The 20120-nt window shown below is 39.5% G+C and overlaps 1 protein-coding gene across 2 annotated transcripts in view; it reads left to right on the forward strand.

The window, feature by feature from the left end:
* Window positions 1-20120, forward strand: part of GABRG3 (gamma-aminobutyric acid type A receptor subunit gamma3) — a 517692-nt gene that overhangs the window by 421940 nt on the left and 75632 nt on the right. For both annotated transcript variants that reach the window (XM_074965596.1, XM_074965586.1), the window contains exon 6: window positions 15584-15721. In XM_074965596.1, the coding sequence (XP_074821697.1) occupies window positions 15584-15721 (138 nt within the window). The remainder of the gene's footprint in view (window positions 1-15583; window positions 15722-20120) is intronic.

Raw genomic sequence — 20120 nt, forward strand, 5'->3', positions numbered from 1 at the left:
GTGTTTTGTTTAGAAGTTTAGCTAGATTTAATTTTTAAAGGGGTAAAAAATACTGCAAAACATTTCATGTTTCAGGTCAAACAAAATATTTCCTTTTGACCTGAAATGGAGTGTTTGGTTTTTCGTAGCAGTGAGAAAACCAAAACATTTCCATTTTGGACTGACCCCAAATGATGTTTTCCTCATTTTTCAGCTTCGCCACCAAATTGAAACACTTATGATTCACTCTGCTCTAGCCACAACTGTACCCTTAGAAATCTGACAGGGAAGTGGTTGCTTCATCACTGCCAGACTCTCTTAGCTCTGCCATTAGAAACATCACAAAATATTGTGATGTGGTCTCTTTGGAGCACCCATAACCATCAATACTTTTAAAAAATATCTCTAGTCCATTTATTAGTCTTGTGAGCAAATAAGGAAGGAGAAATGTACACCCAAAATCATTCCCAGAAGATCATTTTGAAGACGTTTTCTAAAGGAAGTGCAACAAAGAAGAAATCTCGTCTCAAGGGACAGCAAAAAAGTTCTGGGCCGCTATGAAAAGAATAGCTAATTTGTCAGTGTTAACTTTTACGTGATGTAGTTCTATAGAGGAATTTTAATTTGGTGTCCTCTGTTAAATGCTGAAATGATTTCCTGAGGTGAAACTGACTGGCATGCTAATTAAGGTACAGCTTGTCCACCACTAGAAAAGTAATATTGCTAAAGGTAGCATTCACAAGTAGCCAGGAGCTTTATAAGAGGTGAAATCCCTCTAAACTGCCCCAAGATATAAATACAATGGAATGTCAGTGTTGTAAGATAACAGGAAACAAAAGAACTGAGGTTTTGTATGCTGAACAAATTAAGGACAAAAATCAGCAAATAAACCAAAGCAGGTGCTCAGCTAGAGAGATAAACATCTAGAGTGAATATTAATGTCTACGTAGCAATAGTGGATGGCCCTATGCCTAAGAGGTTTTTCTGGGCACACCTTTACATTTCTCTCAGGGGCTTTCACTGAGGTATATCTTAATTATTGTTAGAGTATCAAAATGATTCTTGGTATTTTACAGATATGTGAAAGGAGCCCCTTCCCCTAAAGATCTTCCACTCTAATTCAGGAATTCTCAACCTGGAGGTCATGACCCCTGGAGAAGCTGTGACCAGGTTCATGTCAGTTAACCCCACCCTTCCATTGTTTGTGGCTAGATGGGAGGAGGGTCTTTTATGTTTTTGTTAAAAAATGGGGTCACAGCGTGGAAAAGATTGAGAACCACTGATCTAACAATGCCAAAAAATATTGGTGGATGAGTGGGAGAGACACACTATGAAACCAAAGCAAATGAGCAGTAAAGTCATTCTGACTGTATCACTTTGTCCCTCCACCTCTTATTTTAGTCCTTTTTACCATAGCCCTTTCTCACTGGCAATTGTGCCAAAATGTAAGGTATTTTTATGTTGTGGCTAAATGCTCAGTAAAGGACTAGTGCATACCAACAATTTCGTTTCTGCCTGTGTCTTAAACAAGGACAGTTGCCCAAGGAGAAAGGGCACTGCCAAGTCTACAATCTTAAAATAGCTTAAAGTTGAAAGCACTGGTTAATCAGTTCTCCATTTTCTCACAGTATCCCATTTGCTGACAAGTTTGGCTTCAATGTATAATTTTAAAAAAATGTCAGAACTTTTCTTCCAGATTAATGAGCACATGCTGTACAAACAAGAGACAGACATGCTGATATGCCCTAAACGATTTATTGCGACTTTTTCGGATGACATGTACTATTCCTAGAGGGCAAAGCTAACATGTAGCATGAAATAAAATGAGCTCTGGATCTGGCCCTGTAATGAGGTGTTCACCACCACACAAGCCCTGAGCAGATTAATGTTGGCCAGAAAGGGCCAATTAACCTTATATGCTGCACCTGGAGGAAAGACAGGGATTGATAGGCCCTAACTGCAGATGAAGCCCAGGTTGCGGGGGAGGGGGATCTGAAACAAGATTATAAAACCGGATGTGAGAGCAGGAAGAAGCTGCAGGAAAGGGGCCTGCAGTCACTCTCTAGAAAGAAAGAGAGTTGGGCAGGGACAAGCAGGACATCCAAGGAGAGGGTAGCCCTGGGATTCTGTCCTGGACTAGGGTGTCTGGCAAGAGGCCAAGAAAGGTGAAGTAGCGAAAGAGCAATGGACTCTTGGGTTGTAAACCCAGAGATAGGCAAGGAGATAGAGAGGTGGGGTGGGAAGGAGCTCAGGGAAACAATAACGGTCTGGAACTCAGTAGACCTAGACTGCTGGCTCATAGGGTCCCTGGCATTGAACCTGGAGTAGCAGGCAGGCCCATTTCCCCTGTCAGCCACTGGGAAAGAGGGACCTAAACTTGTAACAAAAGACTGTCAGAGACTATATCGAGACAGCTTGTCTGGTGGCACTTTGTTACCCCAGAAGGAGGGACACTATGTAGTGACCTGGCCAGAGGGCTGAGTCATGAAGAGGGAGCACCCCGAGGCACACACAGGGAGAGAGAGGGCAACCAACAAAACAGGGCACCAGATGGAGCAAGAGCTAATTCCCAGACCCAGCCACAAAGTGGTGCACCTGCAATCAGTGGGATGTTTTGCAGGCCCTTATTGACCTCACTGGGAGCCTTTCAATTAACTTAAATGGGTCAGGTCCTGAAAGCATCACTATTAAAGGCAGTTTCAGGCACAAGCCATACTCTCCATGTATTCCATACTCTTTTCTTCTGTTTCAGTTTTGTGAGCAAGTGTCCTGTTTTTAAAAGGTTTAAAATGCTATTTTGTGTCAAACTCAAGTCTCTGTTCTTCCAATATTTTGGAAGGGGTAAAACAAATTTTTTTTAAAGTCCTATTTTGGTCTCAGTTCATAATCTTGTGTGTGTTTCTCTTTTAGTGCTAAACTAGCTAATCAAAATGGCCACCATCATAGTTACTGAGTTCTAATGTGACTTTGCTGGAGTTACTCCAGACTTACACTGGTGTAACTGAGGTCAAATTTGGCTCTATCTCTCCGCTGCAGTATCCAATCAGTTCAGAATTTAAGAGGTGCAGGAGTCCTGACATTCAGATTGAGGGGTTGCCTGTTCAGATATAGTCACAATCAGAAATGCCTAAACTACAAAAATGCATGAAATAAGGGGGAAAGCACAACTGTACATCAAAATCATTTAATTAAATGTGATGATAACCCTGAGATTTGGGACATGCCATTTTCCATAGCTCTTCTGAAGGCTGAACCAGATTTCTGACCCTCCAGATGTGTGCATTATAGTAAACTTTATCTACAAACACACACTAAAATATCTCAGTTAGAGAAAAGAGGAGGCAAAGGGAGTGAGATGAGAAACCGCACTGGGATTAGTGAATATCTGACTAGGAAAAATCCTATTAATTGGTAGTCTATGACAAGCAAATATCCCAGTCTGGACAAGTGAAGTGTGTGTGTGTGTGTGTGTGTGTGTGTATATATGTATGTATATATACATACACACACATGCTGTATGGTCGATAGGCTGCTGCCCTGCACTTCAAACAAACAAAAACCCTGATTGCTGTGATGTCCAATATGTTTTCCCTGAAGGAAAAAATTATTGTGAATATCCAATCTCACTTACCACTGAGCAACAGAAGATATCCACCTCGCCCTTTACATTAAATTACTTCTCTGGCTCCTTTCAGCCAGTTGTGTGCATTACCGAACTTCAGGGATAGTCAATATAAGTTATATATTGCTGCAAAAAAATGGTGACAAATGAGTCTGAGATGCCAGTTGTCCTAGAAGCCACTAAATGTTTGCCTGGCCTGACCAGGAAAAAAAGCTTAGACTTGGACTTGATTTTCACTCCTTATGCAATACACGCATGTCCAAGGAATTACTTTTAGCTTTTTTCATCATTATTTTGAGTGACAGGGTGTTCAATCTGATAACAAAGTGATTTGTTTCAGTGTTTATGCTACTGACTAGAATGTTATATTTACTATTATTCATTTACTTTAGGAGTTTCTTTATATGAGACAGACAAGCCAGTAGACTTACTCCCTGCATGTACTTATTCAACTGTGACCAAAATAGACTCTTCTGCAATGGACTTTTATGAGGGTATTTGAGAAGTCTCAAGGGTGAAGTGCTGGTGAAATTGCTGGCCTCCCCCAGAAAAAAACCCATCAATTACTAGAAATGAGCCTGAATCACAACCTCAAATCCAAACTAGCCATAATTCAAGATGGGGGACATGTCATGGGAGGGTTACTTCACAGATTTGTAGCCATTTTGCTCATAAACCTCATAACAGCTGCTCACAAAAGTAAAATCTGCCTGCGGACGGTCAATGTAAACACTGTCTCATGGCCCGCCAGCGGATTACCCTGACGGGCTACATGCGGCCCACGGGCCACAGGTTGCCCACTACTGGGTTACACAGTTACTTTATTTAAACCCTATTTACATCCCTAATTATCTTCTACGTGCTTACAAATTAATTGTTTAAGAATTTGTTCCGTTATCTTTTCATTTATCGAAGTTAGGCTGACTTGTCTATACTTATGCAGATAGGTACTTTAAAGATAAGGTACTATGTTTGTCCTTCTCCAGTCCTCTGGAACCTAGACTGTGTGGTGTGATGGTGAAGCAGGAACAGTTCTCTGTTGGGTCTCTTATGAAATTTATAGTACATGGTTCCACAAAAAGATCGGTTTATGATATTGGAAATAGTGACTTTACAAAATAGATATGGGGCTATGTGTAATGATCAGTGCAAGCATCTACAATAAGAGTAGTGACTGCCTGATGTCAAACTGAAAACTCAGCTTATTTCATGAAGTGGGCACAAATGAGCCAATTTCCAGAGCATCCCTAATGGAAAACTTACTAAAGGCTTACTAAAGACTGGGCAATTTGGCTACCACCTTCAGCCTGATTGTTTAAATGCACCCTTCATCTCTTTACCATTGCTAATTTCCATAGTTCTCTGATCTCTTCGGGCAAAGCAGGAAGGAAGGAACACAAAGTGTATGTAGCTGGTAGAGAACACGGTTGGAGATAAATAAACTCCAACAGAAAGATTTCATTATCCTATAGCACAGCCATGATAGTCTAAAAGAACCATCTCCTCTTCTTCCTGAGCTATCACAGCAGCCAAATCATGCCCTGAAGACAGCAGAAAAAGGAGGAGGAAAACAAGATGAAAACAAGAAAAGAAAATAGTGTGAGTGTAGAAAAGAAATAATAGGAGTAGGGGGAGGAGAAAGAGGAAATAATTAACTAAATATTTGCAACTTCCTTGAGGGAAGAAGGGTGGAAACTTCACACTCTCACTTGTTTGGGGGAGGGGGAATTTAATTAGGTTCTTCTTCTAATGGAGCCCATCGCTATAGTAAACAGCTGGATAGATAGGAAAGACAGAGCATCAGTGCAGAGCACAATCTCAAAGCCTCAAGCCCAGATTCTCAAAGGGGTCGATTTCAATGGGAGTTAGGTCCCTAAATACCTTTGAAGACCCGTGTCTCAGTGATTGCTCAAAGCCCTCTATCATCAGCAGAATCCCCTTCAGTGAGCTGTTAATGGGACTGAGAGCTCTTTGGAGGGTTGTGGTGAGTCGTATCTGGTAAGAAAACTGAAGCTATGAGGGTGGCAAATTGCAGAGAGAGAGGTGATAAGAAGTTCTACTGGGGAATGACAGGAAAGGGAACAAATGGCCAGGTCTTACATGTATATACTTCAAATATGAGCTTGGGTGAACAAAAACTAGGTAAGGTGGCTAAACAAAGTGGAAAAAGAGGAAGGATAGGAAAATGTGTTCTTTTCCTTTCCCTGTTCCTTATCTCCTTTAGAATGGATTGACAACTCTCTGGGGCAAGGCACTGTATTTATAATATAATTGTGATGTGACTAGCATATTTTGGGCATCATTATAATAATTTTATAATAATACTATCAACTTTAGTGGGAGGTGCTCCTACTTATCTTAGGGCTGTACTTGATCCTCTCCCCATTACACTGAGTTTGTTTTGTTTTGTTTCTCCATGCTTTTCAGTGTTGCTAATGTGCTGTTTAATTAACTATCAATTGCCACTGCAAACTAGAAGGAGCAACTGGCATCATTGCTGTAGTTATTGTTTAAGTACAGTTGTCTCCAACTGCTGACAGAAATCATTTCAAGTTTTTAAAAATGTCCTTACATTTTCTATATCTGTGTATTTAATTGTAGCTGCCTTATAAAATGCCTCACAGTTAAACATTTTAAAAATAGTGAATGGGTGAATAGGGACTAACCATCCTCTTTATTTGTAGATATGGATACCACCAATCTAATTTGTGATTTAATTCAGTTTTCTGCCTAGGTTTCTAGTAATTCACTAAAACACAGTGACACCATTTTTTCATCACTCAGAACTGGACTATTCTGATGGTTTCTTTTAGTGAATTACTTGTATTCAAATCTTTCTGGTCATGCATCTGTCACTAGAATTGCAACATCACCTGAAATTTTTATTTCAAACAATTGAAAGGGGATCTAATCATCTGTCATCTAACTGATTTTTCTCAAAGAGCTTATGAACATGGTATCAAAGATACCATAATTTTGAGCACGCTAACTAGAAACTGCCATGTCCTGCATACCTAAAACATGCAACTTTTCTAAGAACAGACCCTAAAAAGTTTTGGAAGTGGATGCTCCTCCCTGCAAGATGTTTAGTAATTTGGATAAAGAAATGTTTGTTTTGCAGCTGCTGTTGCAGGCAAGGAAAGCATTTATAAATCACCCATCTCCTCCCCCTAACAAGAAAAAAAGACCATGCCAACAACCTGCTTGATTGCCAGTAGCATGGCCATATCAGAGTAGTCTATTTCTGGATTTCATCAGCCTCTCTATCTAATGCCTGTGACAGCGGTGACAGACATAGCCACTGTCTGGGCTCGGAGGTGGGGTTTTTTTGTCACCGAGTGACATCAGAGCCAAGTTGAATGCCAGAAGAAAGAGCGTTTTGAAAGACAAACAGCATGTTACTGCCACAATTAGTCAGCTATGAGTAAGGCTTGTTCATTACCCCTCTGAAAAGCAAGCTTCTGCTTGCATGACAAGGGTATCCTCCCTGAGCAAAACACACACACCAGCAGCAAGCATTTCTGGAACACCCCAGAACAAATCTAGAATATTTACCATGTAAAGTTTGACTGATTGTGACACTGACACGCTGCTTGTCTTTTGGAACATTTCTTTTGCTGACATTTAACTTGGCTCTCCTGTCACTCAATGACACAATTCCCCTGACCCCACCCTGTCTCCTACACAGTTACCACTGTCACAGGCTTTAGCTCTCCTACTTATATTTAGGAAGGTCTTTAAGGCAGACCTGAGCATGACATCACCAAACATACCTGGGCTGACTCTTCTTCCCTTTCCTCTCTGGAGAGGCAGCAGACAGGCATGTGAACAGTTTCAGCTTTGCTGCTGCTGTTACTAAGAAACACCCTTGTCATAAATATAAAGGGAAGGGTAAACCCCTTTAAAATCCCTCCTGGCCAGAGGAAAAATCCTCTCACCTGTAAAGGGTTAAGAAGCTAAAGGTAACCTCGCTGGCACCTGACCAAAATGACCAATGAGGAGACAAGATACTTTCAAAAGCTGGGAGGAGGGAGAGAAACAAAGGGTCTGGGTCTGTCTGTATGCTGCTTTTGCCGGGGATAGACCAGGAATGGAGTCTTAGAACTTTAGTAAGTAATCTAGCTAGGTATGTGTTAGATTATGATTTCTTTAAATGGCTGAGAAAAGAACTGTGCGGAATAGAATGACTATTCCTGTCTGTGTGTCTTTTTTGTAACTTAAGGTTTTGCCTAGAGGGATTCTCTATGTTTTGAATCTAATTACCCTGTAAGGTATCTACCATCCTGTTTTACAATTACAGAGGTGATTTACATCCAATTACAGAGGTGATTTCTTTACTTCTGTTAAAAGTCTTCTTGTAAGAAAACTGAATGCTTTTTCATTGTTCTCAGATCCAAGGGTTTGGGTCTGTGGTCACCTATGCAAATTGGTGAGGATTTTTACCAAACCTTCCCCAGGAAGTGGGGTGCAAGGGTTGGGAGGATTTTTTTGGGGGGGAAAGACATGTCCAAACTACGTTTCCCAGTAAACCCAGTTAGAGTTTGGTGGTGGCAGTGGAGATCCAGGGACAAAGGATAAAATTAATTTGTACCTTGGGGAAGTTTTAACCTAAGCTGGTGAAAGTAAGATTAGGAGGCTTTCATGCAGGTCCTCACATCTGTACCCTAGAGTTCAGAGTTGGGGAGGAACCTTGACAACCCTTTTTCATGGGTTGGAGAACGTGCAAGTGAGTTCTCCCCAGAGGCCGACTGAAGAAGAATGGCTTGTGAGCTTCCCTGTTGCAGTACGTGTGCGTGATGTTATCCTGTCTTATACAAGAGCGTAAAGTATAACTGGCCATCAGTAATAAAGAAATAAAAGAAACTGATTACACAAACAATTCTGTCAGAATCACAAAGTTAAAAAATTCCCAAAAAAGGGATTCTCCCCCACTCTTTCAGTTACGATTTTTTTGGTGTTACAACAATTTTTCGAGCAAAATATTCAGCTTGTAATAAGATTTTCAGGTTGAGTGTATCCTTTAGCATGACCCTTGTCACATTTATTATCTTCCTTTCATCTCTAATCACTTCACGCAACAGGCCCATATATGCAGCAGAGAGGGATAGGAAAATGAAGAGCGTTGACTTGAGAGGCTGAGACGAATAGTAATAGTTTGGGGAAATCAAGGTGGGAGCAGGTAGGAAATTTGATGCAAACTTGGAGCCCAATTATCCCAGCAGTTATATGGTGATCATGGCTGCAGAAGGAATGTTCTGAAAGGCAAGCAGCATGTCAGTGCCACAGTCAGCCAAACTCTACGCGATAAATATTCTAGATTTCTCCTGGGGTGTTCCAGAAATGATTGCTGCCTGTGTATCTGTCCTGATGAAGTTAACGGAGTTGTGCCCATGAAAGTGATGAGCAAATTGTGCACTAATAAATCTGAACATGCATGAGGAAGTGTGTAAACCTGTGCTTTGAAATGAGTATCTAATCTGAATTTAATCACCCCTGCATGATGTCCATTCTTCATACTTTCCAGCGTCACAGTGCGTCTAGCCCTTCACTATCAAAGGTAAAATGTACTGGATTTATACTAAATATATATTACTTTTCCCCCCTGATAGCTTTACAGAAGGGTAAAACTACTGCAAAGTGAGGCATTCACATGTTGCAAAACATTGTGCCCAACACATTAAAGGCCATATTCCTTCCTCACACTTTTCACACAATTCCTATTGACTTCAGATCAGTGGCAGTATTTGGCTTGAAGTGGAGAATACACAAGAAGCTAGGCCTTTTAATCGGTATTAATCTTCACCAGGGAATCCAGACAGGAAAAAGGAAAGATTAATCTCTGTTTGGAGACATTTGTAATAATCATGGAACTTTTCACCCATTGTTTTGCTGATTTTTCTGTTTTCTGTAGTGCAAAATCAAGGCAGGTGAAGCAAGTTGACTACTGTTTCTCATAGTTATTTTCAAAGCTAGACCTCTGCTTCTGCACAAATGATCTGGTTTCCATAGAAAGCATTGCAGTGTAAATGCAAAGAATAACTATAAAACATTCTAAATACATTGATTAAAAATACTGTGGAAGCAATTTAGGAAGATAGGGTGCGAATATGACCTTAAATTTTACAATAATAAAAGAGAAGTACAGTTAAAAAAAAAAAAACCCTTGTATCTTCCTTTGGAAAACTCTCCTCCTTTCAGTTGGTTCATCTCCAAATCTGGCAAAGGTGTATTCAGTACTTAGTAATGTTTACTTTACTATTAGAATTAAAGATGACTGTACACTCTCTAAAATATTTTTGGAATCACATACACAAAATAAAGCATTTACAAGGCATTTGTATGAATTAGAGTAGCAGACAGTTGTGTGTTTGGAAAAAGTAATCATGAAGGCATCAGGGACAAACGTGTCATTGGGCTCTTAAATAAATATCTGAACTTGCCATTAGAACATGACCGGACTTCGAAGAAAACTTTATCAACTGCACATAATTCTGAACTTATATGAAACCTGGCAATCAAGATGTCATAAAATGACTTTAAGGCATTTAAATCTCATTCCTTCTGGGGCAAGGATTTATCACAGAATAGTAAACCATCCCAAATAAAAAAGCGAGATTCCAAATACACATGCCACTGATTGCTCAGCATGGATGGCTGAATGCCACAAAGGCAAGAAGATAGGCTAATTCATTGCCATCTGTTTCACTAGAGAAGTGGAAGGAGTTGCGAGGTCACAAGACAATGAGACTGATCTTTCTTATATCCTTTACCCAGATAATTCTAGGAAGTCATGGGTGGTGCCACAGCCAAAGAACAGGTAGAATTTCAATTCCAGTGCTCCATTAAGTGAAAGAGCATATAGGCAAAATCATTAGATGGCGTGCTATTGAAATTACAGAGTCCAATTAGTGGTGTGTACTTTTGATTCCAATGCTTAGGCAAAATTTTCCAATTTGATTATTTGGTGACCTGAATCTCAATGAAAGATCAGGCTAGAGAGAGAAATTTGTTCTATCCCACACTGGATGACATCTTCCAAAGTAGGTGCCCCCAAGTATTTACTCTTTTAGATGCCACAGGTGTTTTGGGGCAAATTCCACTACAGCCAAAAAGTGTCAAGTTAACCACAATTTTAACTCCTTTTATACAGTAGTCTCACCACAGACCTCTTTCTGGCATAACTAGTGCATCTGAGATCTTTCACAGGAAGATGGCAGAGCTAATGAAGCACCTGGAAAGGCTAGATATTTATACAGATAAACTAATACTTTGTGTACATCGCTGTACTGAAGAGGAACATGATTAAAAAAACCTGTGTAGTGTCTTTTGAAAACATAAAAGTCTACAAGTCTGATGCTGTACAAAATGAAAGAGCTTGTTGGGCTGGAAACACCTAGGAATTTTTGGTACCTCATATAATGAATAATGTAAAGTCTCAGATGCTGAGAAAGTAAGAAACTGTTAGGGGGCTTATTCCTTCACCCACTCACTTCCCTGGTCCTTCTCACATGAACAGAGAGCAACAATACCCGAAGTCCAAAGGTGCAAACAATTCGATGTTTGTTGGGGTGAACTTCCAGCAAGCATGATTCCAGTTTCCTTCCTTAGTATCCTCCTTCCCAGTTCTGACACCACAGAGCCTTACACCTGTGTCCCTGTTCCCATTCCTGCCCTTAGCCAAACATGATTCCAATTTCCTTACCCCCATTCCCTGTTCCCATTTCCCCCTTTAGCAAAACATGATTCCAATTTCCTTACCCCCATTCCCTGTTCCCATCTCCCCCCCCCACACACACACACACCCTCCCACCCACACCCACTCACTTCCTCATTGACTACAGATTATATAGTAAAACTTGAGTTCTGCTTTGCTATACCTTAACCAATCATTTTCCTGAAATTGAACTAACCAATCCTAACATATTGTAACATGATTATGTAACCAATTATATCCCACCACCTTAATTAGTTTACACCCAGCAAAATTAATTATACAGCAGACAGGAACAATCACAGAACCAGACAGAGATTATACAGACAAACAATAACAAAGTGGGAACTATAATGACAAAACAATACAGAAGTGAGGATTTCACATTCCAGTATTGATAAGTGAGTTCGTGCCAGACAGGATGCTGTTTCCTTTTACATTTTCTAGGCACTTCCCTTTCTCTGGAGGTGATAGGCATCATCAGGACAGGATTGTATTCCTAACAGCCCAATAGCACCTTCTTTCAATGTGACTAGTTTGGAATGTGAGGATGTGACCATTTGCTTCCCAGCTTATGGCTGCCTCTGCTGCTTAGCCAAAGGCCTTAGCCTAAGCACAGGGCCTCAGACTGTCACAGTAAGAAAAGGCCCTTACACCAGCAGACAGTGATTTTGATTCTCTTTTGTACCTCTATAACTAGCCAAGTGATGAGAATACACCTAAATTCTTAGAGTATAGGCCTTTACAGACAGGCCTGAATATCTATATCCTAACAGAAACCATTAAGTATTTGCAACCTCCTGAATCCATTCTGAAATTGAAAGAAATCCTAAGTATGATTCACTGTCTAGGTAGATGTGTGGTCAACCTGTCAGAAAATAATACCCTCTGAAAGAAGTGAAAAGTGAAAGCACCTAGCATTGGTGCAGAACACAAGAGCAATCATTTAATAGAGTGAAACAACTTCTGTCTAAGTCATAAGTGTTTATCTTCTTTGATGTAAGTAAGCCAACCATTCTAAGACCAGATGCCTGCAACTCTGGATTAAGGTAAGTATTATTGCAAGGGCATGATGGTCAACTGAAGAGTCTGGTGCATATGGTTCCAGGACAATGACTGATGCTGAGGCTTGTTATGTTCAGATTGACTTTCTTTCACTGCAGTAAAAGCATCTGGAAATTCACAAAATACTGGAGGACTAGATCCTCTTAAACTTCTGACTGACCATATACTGCTCAGGACACTGACAAATAACGATGATGTGGATCATGTTTTAACTAGTCATTTTTTGAATGTGGCTGAAGGAATAATGAAGAATTCTCCCATAGACTTCTCAGAAATCATACTTGACCTATTTTCAGATTACAGAATCTGAGTATTTTATGTGAAGCTTGTTTTGGGGTAGCACTTTGCCCTCAGTAGTTGTGCTGACTGGTGCTGAACTATGGATGTAGCAAGGATTCTGATGGGGTGAGTGATATTCTCATTTCCCCCACCTCTCCACTCCTAAAGGGCAATATCAGGACCAAGAAGGGGTGGCAGATTTCAGTAAGGTATTCCTCTTACTTTCAAGTAAAGCAGTGATCCTATCATTGCAAATCAGTGAGAGAGCATATCATCCCTTAGAGTATCTAGTATGCTATTTGATACTTCCTTTATGGATTGTGAGGACATGAGGAAGAGTCCCCCCAAATAATGTCAGTCTGAGAAGCTATTTAGGGTAAAAAGGGGAACAAGTTTATTTCAATTAGAAGCATACACAGAGCAAATTCCAAACATGCACTCAGTCGTTAAGGAGGAGGTATTTAAAGCTTCACAGGATCTCTACTGCTCAAATATGTAGCATGGATCCAATGCCATAATCTGCCTGGCAAAAAATTACCCTCTAAATCCCCCACAAATCATTGCAGTATGAATTATCTTTTGTGCATTAGAATTCTTCTGCTAAAGTTGAATGGGGACCTCAGTTGTGCAAACATTGATAGAGAATATACGAACATTGCATTCTAAATTAACGTAGTCATTTAGGAAAGATCAGAAGTGAAGGACTTTTGGTATTTTTCTTTGCTGTATTGGGATGGGGAATAAATAAGGGAGTCTTTATAATAATGGATTAAACTTTTAAGGAAGATCAAGAGAGGGATTATGCGGGAGCATGTTCTTTTCAGCACAAATATCAGGATGTAACAATGTTCAGCACAGAAAAGGAAAAATATATTGGAAAAAACAAGTGGATTGTATTTAAATAGGTGGGTTTTACTTTTCATTTTTCCCATTGTAAAACTTTATCTTTTGATGTACATCTACTTTAATAATTACCAGATGACTAATGGTTTATTAGGATATATATTAGAAAGTACAATATCCTGGATTTCAAGGCCAGAACAGACCATTTTGATAATCACAATAGGAGTTAGACACTAGAAAATCACTGGGATCCACAAAGTCCAGGTTAGGCACCTACAATGAATGGGGAGAGATAAGGACCTTAGCCTGCAATTCACAAAAACCAATCTGCTAGGCAGGCAGCTGGGGTGTGTGCTTAACCCCCTCTTGGTTAGGTGCCTATGCTATTTCATCAGCAAGCTGAGAGGAAGATGGCAAGCTCCCTCATAATTTTAGCTCAGTGGTTAGGGTACTCACCTGGGATATGGGGGACTGCCAGTTCAACTCCACCCTCCACTTGAAGGGGACAAAGGATTTGAACTTGGCTCTGCCGCTGCTCAGCTGAGTGCCCTAACCGCTGGGCTTTGGGCTATTCTGATATGAAGGCTCCTTCAGTCTCTCCTGTTGAAGCTGTTACACTCTGGATAAATAATTAAAGAGCAACTGGAGCAGGTAGACTGAGCCCTGGTCTCCAAAATCCCAGGTGGGTTCCCTAACTACCAACCTATAAGAGTAATTTTCATGCTTGAGCTCTCTCTCTCTCGCTCGCTCATTCTCCAGTCCAAATGATGCTTCAAGTAGTTATCCAGAGTGCAACAACTTCAACCGGAGAGATTACAAAGGACCCCATACCAGAATATCTCGGAGCCCTATGGTGAGGACACTCACCTGAGAAGTGACAGATCCTAATTCAAATCTCCTCTTTCCCCGCAAGCGGAGGTGGGACTTGAAGTGGGGGTCTTCCCACATCCCATTTGAGTACCTTAACCCATGGTCTGAAAGTTATGAAGTCCTCCCCCACTCCAAACTGTTTTGTTTTACTTTACTTCTTTTATATGAACATAGAGGCCAAGTGAGTTTAGCTTCCTACAGGGCAGTGATCCCAAACTGAAAGTTTGATGCCTAAAATAGGAATTTAGGTGCCTAACCCCTTTTGTGTACCCAAGCCTATAGACTTAACTAGTGAGGGCATATTGTTCTTTTCTAGACATTCTTATTGTTATGGTTTTTACAAATAAATTTCTGGAAGGTCTCTGCTCATTCAGATATAGAATTAAATATTCTGTAAATAAAGAAAGAAATGTAAATATTGGGCTGCCGAATTAATAATTATGAATTATTATTGTAGTGGTAAAAGAAGGCTTAAGCCCTTTCAGTTGTATGGATCATGTGATGATTACTACTTTTCCTGGCCTTTAAAACTAATCTGATTGAAACCACATTCTGACAAAAGCTTTGCTTAATTATTGTGCTTAATTGATTTGTGAAATATCATGGTATACACTGTTAATTTTAAAAAAATCTGTCTTGTTCAATGATTTATTTTCCTTTTTGTTGTGAAACTTCTCGCATTCTGAAAGATTATTTGTAAAATAAACCGCTACAGAGACTCTTCCACACTAAACTAATGTCATAACTCAAACATTTTTTGGCCAGAAACCTGAAAAATGTTTGGCCAAATAATACCATTTCTTAGTTTTCAGGCAAAAAATTTCAGTCTTGGTGTTTTTCAATTAAAAATCATAAAAAAAAAGAAATCTAGGAAAGCAGATATTTACCACAAAAATATTTATTAGAAAACCCAATTTTCATTTAAAAAATTTCAGCAGAAAGTTTTTGACCGGCCCTAATTTGTCCTTTCCCCACAACTTCCTCTGAACTTTTATCTCTATAGAAATATATAACTGGGTACGTGAATGAATTAATAAAGTAATCTTTTAGGGCTATTGGCTCTTCTTGTCTATGCCATAAAATTCTCCTCTGTTGAATCGTATCAATAAGTAACTGGAACAGACCCTCCAAGAGTTTTAACGTTCTCAAAAATCATAAATAGATTTTTCCAACATCTCTTTAAGAAAGGTAACACTTTTTTTAAAAATTTGCAGATGGCTATCCTAAAGAAGAAATGGTTTACAGATGGAGGAAAAACTCAGTAGAAGCTGCAGACCAGAAATCTTGGAGACTCTATCAGTTTGACTTCATGGGTCTCAGAAATACTTCAGAAATTGTGAAAACCTCTGCAGGTAGGAATTGAATGAATGCTTACTTCTCAAGGTTAAGAAGTTCAATATATAGTTTTCTACACTCTGTGTATGACATGATCTCATCTGTGCCTTGAATCTGACAGGTTTCAGCAGTTCATCTACTACACTGCAATTTATTGTACATGTTTGACTTTAATTGTGTTTATGTTTTAAACAGTCAGGTTATTCTCATGGCAAACTAAGGGCTAGTGCTTTCCAAAATATTAATTTCAGTGGGAACTTCAGATATTCAGGACTCTAACTCTGTAGGAGTCTAACTTTAGGGACCCAACTTTGAAAATGGTGCCCTTAAACTGCTAAAAAATATTGATTTTCAATCACAATTGATGTTTATGAACTCAGAATAAAATGATGAAAAATATACAGGGTACTATGTGCAGTGTGGAATGGACTGGGCATTTGTTGCAAGTTTGTTTTCATTTAAGTACACTTTGAATTCAGGGAATTACAGTCTTTACAAGTGTTCATTTGAAAAGTGCCAAAATCCAGACTTCAGTATAATTGACTATGTTTGGATTTCTAACAAAACCCTTCTCTCTTCCTCTCCTCTCTTCATAGTATTACCAACCTAGGAATAATATTAACTTGCAGCTGCTGTTTACACTACATTTTAAGTTGCCACAATATGCTCATTCTGCAATTAGGTGTTATTAAATTATCCCTGCATTGAGACATATGTTCTGATCATTGATTTTTTTTTTAAATAGCAAGCATCAAGAACATTGACTGATTATTATCTTACCCCAGAGCATAGCGGTCGAGCTAATAAAATTAAACGTTTTCATGACTAGTTAATCTTTCATCTACTGTTTGAGTATTTTTCTTAATGTTTCAAAGGCATGGTACACCTCCAGCTGATGAATGTCTTTTTCCATTGACCTTATCAATTGATTTTAATTAAAACTTAATGGCCATTTTATTTCCACAGGAACCTTTTTCTGTCTAATAATAATAATAATTAATAATAAATGAACTATGCATTAAATGGCATAGATTGCTAAAATTATAAAGTTAAACGTAACGCAATATAAACAATAGATGCCGCACTTGGTAGATTAAAAAACTCATAGAAGTCAACCACCATCTAACGGTTATAAATGACACTGAAGTGTAAGCTACACATCAGTAAATGTGGCGAGTGGTATTAGTAGCAGTCTGCTGCTTTAATATTAACCAATTATGAATTTTTAAAAAGCAGAATTTAGGTGCATCTATATTATTTATTGCGGAACACTGTGGATAAAGAGTAAAACACACTGATCTATGGGCTTAACGTGGAAAATATATTGCTCATCCTCTTGCACCAGTAATGCATTCTCATGGCTGACAGACAGTTTTGTCATTGAAATGCAATTAATGTATTAGTAAATCTTTTGGGTATATGGCCTGGCTAAGGAGAGTGTTAACAAATGAAGCAAATGTAAAAGTTTGTTCTGCTATCTGAATAATGAATATGGATGTGTAAGTTCTTCAGGCAAGTTAACTGTGATCTGGGTGTTGGTAGATCAAGGTCAAGCCCAGGATATGTTATGGTTCCAATATCTGTGACAGGAGGCATGAAACTAATTAGGAGAGATGGTGAGAAAGCTAGAGATAGTGTGAGTGACCTGCCGCTTCTATTCTGTGCTCACCAGGAGTCATGCCAGCCTGACAGTTTTCATCAAGAAATCTTGTTAAATGCGCAGAACGGTCCCATCTGAACTATGAAGCTGCTGGCGGTATCCTAATAAATACGTGTATCTGCTCCATTTAAACAAGTCAGAAGCCAGCTTCACATAGTCATTTAAGATCACAAATAATAAATGAGGTAACAGGGCAAATTCCTTTTTATACTCCTCTTCATAGACTCCAAGTTATCATTTAAAGAAGCAGGAGAGCTGGCATTACCTTTTTTATCCCCATTACCCTTGCCACTTCTCAGTCATGCTTCTGAGCAAAAACCAACCACATAGCATGTCTTCTGGAGTCCATTTCTTTTCTGCCATTAGATATGAACTGTACACCAAATTTTCATGCACCAGCACTGTCATGGGATACACTGGTCTAACATTTTGATGTTCAGATGGGCACTTAAAATGAGCACTGATGCACTAAATACTGATTTGAGCTTCCAAATGTGGGATTTGCATACCATGATGAGGTACCAATGTTTGAAAATTGTGCTGATCAAACCTGTCTGTCCAGATTCTTATACAGCCTTTGTCAGCATGATAGCTGAAAACCTGGTGTTTATGTGAAATTTTTAAAATGCCAATCTGAAGTAGAGGGAGTTCCTTATAAAACAGTGAGGGGTGCCTCAAAGAGAGGTTTTCTCTATCCAGATATTTATTGAGTGGATCGGTATTACTGGCTTTTCAGTATTTGAACATAAGAATATAAGAATGGCCATACGGAGTCAGAGCGATGGTCCATCTAATTCAGTATCCTGCCTTCCAACAGTGGCCAATGCCAGGTGCTTCAATCAGAATGAACAGAACAGGGCAATTATCAAGTGATCCATCCCCCATTGTCCAGTCCCAGCATCTGGCAGTCAGGGACTAGGGACACCCAGAGCATGGGGTTGCATCCCTGACCATCTTGGCTAATAGCCATTGATGGACCTATCCTCCATGAACTTACCTAATTCTTTTCTGAACACATTTATAGTTTTGGCCTTCACAGCATCCCTTAGCAATGAGTTATTTGGGTTATTGGGTTATTTGTATCACTAGATGATGCAATCTTTCAGTATGATGTATTCCACAAATTAGTCAAAATTTCCTACAGATTCCCAAAGGCCCTAATGTTCTGCAAGATATCATTGTCATCAAAATTCAACAAATAACTGTTTAGGCTGTAGATGGGCCCAAAGGAAATAAACATAACTACCAACTAAATAATAAAATATAAAGCAAATTATTAAATTAAGATACAGAAAAGTTACAATATGCTAGAGATTTTGGGCAATCATATCAGGGAAGAGGGAGATGATAGTTCCTCAACTGTAAGCTCTTTGGGGCAGGGACCATCTTTTTGTTCTGTGTTTGTATAGTACCTAGCACTGGCCCATGACTTGGGCTTCTAGGTGCTATAGTAAATATACATAAACAATAATAATGACTTTGGGCCATCATGATAGCAGAAACTATTGCCAACCTGGAGGTACTGTTTTTTTTTTTAAAGGAGCACCAAAAATTGTAAGGGGGATATAGAAATTAATTTACAAGTAACAAAATGAAAGGTATATAGGCCAGTGATTCAGCTGGTGTCATTAGGCGGAGAGACAAGCTGAAGATCTCACTCATTTATTTTGGCTCACAGATGAGTGTGGGAGGTGCTGGCAGTCTACAGATATATGAAGGATGTGAAAACCAAATCTCTGAACTTGCATGAGGGGAACTCTCTCTGTGGAGGCCCAAATATATACTGTAGGAAACAGTCTTGCATTCCCAAGAGATGGACTCACTAGCCTAATGTCTTTTTCACTTCTAATGTATATGTTTCTGACATTTTTATGACACAGTTACTTCCTTCCAGAATTGTGAGTGTAATGTGAGACCTTTGTCAGTATCACCAGTATACCGGTCTGTCTGTCTCTCTCTATATTCTCTTCAGCAACCTTGCAGCATGAGTGCTGATAGTCTGTACAGGAACATACTGCCATTGTGGCCAATCTGTGTATAACCCATTCCCTGTAATATAATTTAGCCCATCAAGTGACCACTTCATGAGCTTAGCAAAGACCAGAGACAACATTCCATTAAACCTTTCTCTTTTAGAGATGTACATGCATTTTGTGTAATTGAAGACATGGTCAGGGTTTTACAAGATAACAAAAAAAAAAATCAATGTCCAAAATCATCAGAGGCTTAAAGCACAGCCAAGGTGATGTGCACTCAGAGGGACGAGTAATCTGGGGTTTAATGACTTTTGCCGGCCAAAGAAGATTTGTATCTCTATAAATAGAGGTGGTCCTAGGCTTTTTGTCTGCAAAGTGAAAAACATTTTCAGTACCTCCCACTCCATCCGACCCCTGCACCAGCTGAGAAAAAAACAAATCTGAACCCTGGACAATCAGCAGAGCAAAAAAAGGGCAGCCAATCAGAAGGTAGCAAAAAAAAAACAACCCCCAAACCATGAAAAGTACGGTGCTCTCTGGAAGTTGGCATGTAGGGCAACCACTCTGCCCAGCCACCCCTAGAGAACCGGCCCTGAGTATAAGGCTATCGGGAGAAATATTAGGCTAGTTGAAAACAGCACGAATACTATTTAGCCCTCTAGGACTGGGCTGTGGGAAAGGGAGACTACACATGAGAAAAAAAATCTTCTGTTCTTTCATATCAGGGTAACCCTGTTGTAGTGCAGTTTTTGTAATCCTTAAACCCAGGCTCAGTGTGCT

This window comes from Natator depressus, chromosome 1, assembly GCF_965152275.1.
Source record: "Natator depressus isolate rNatDep1 chromosome 1, rNatDep2.hap1, whole genome shotgun sequence".
In the NCBI taxonomy this organism is placed as follows: Eukaryota; Metazoa; Chordata; order Testudines; family Cheloniidae; genus Natator; species Natator depressus.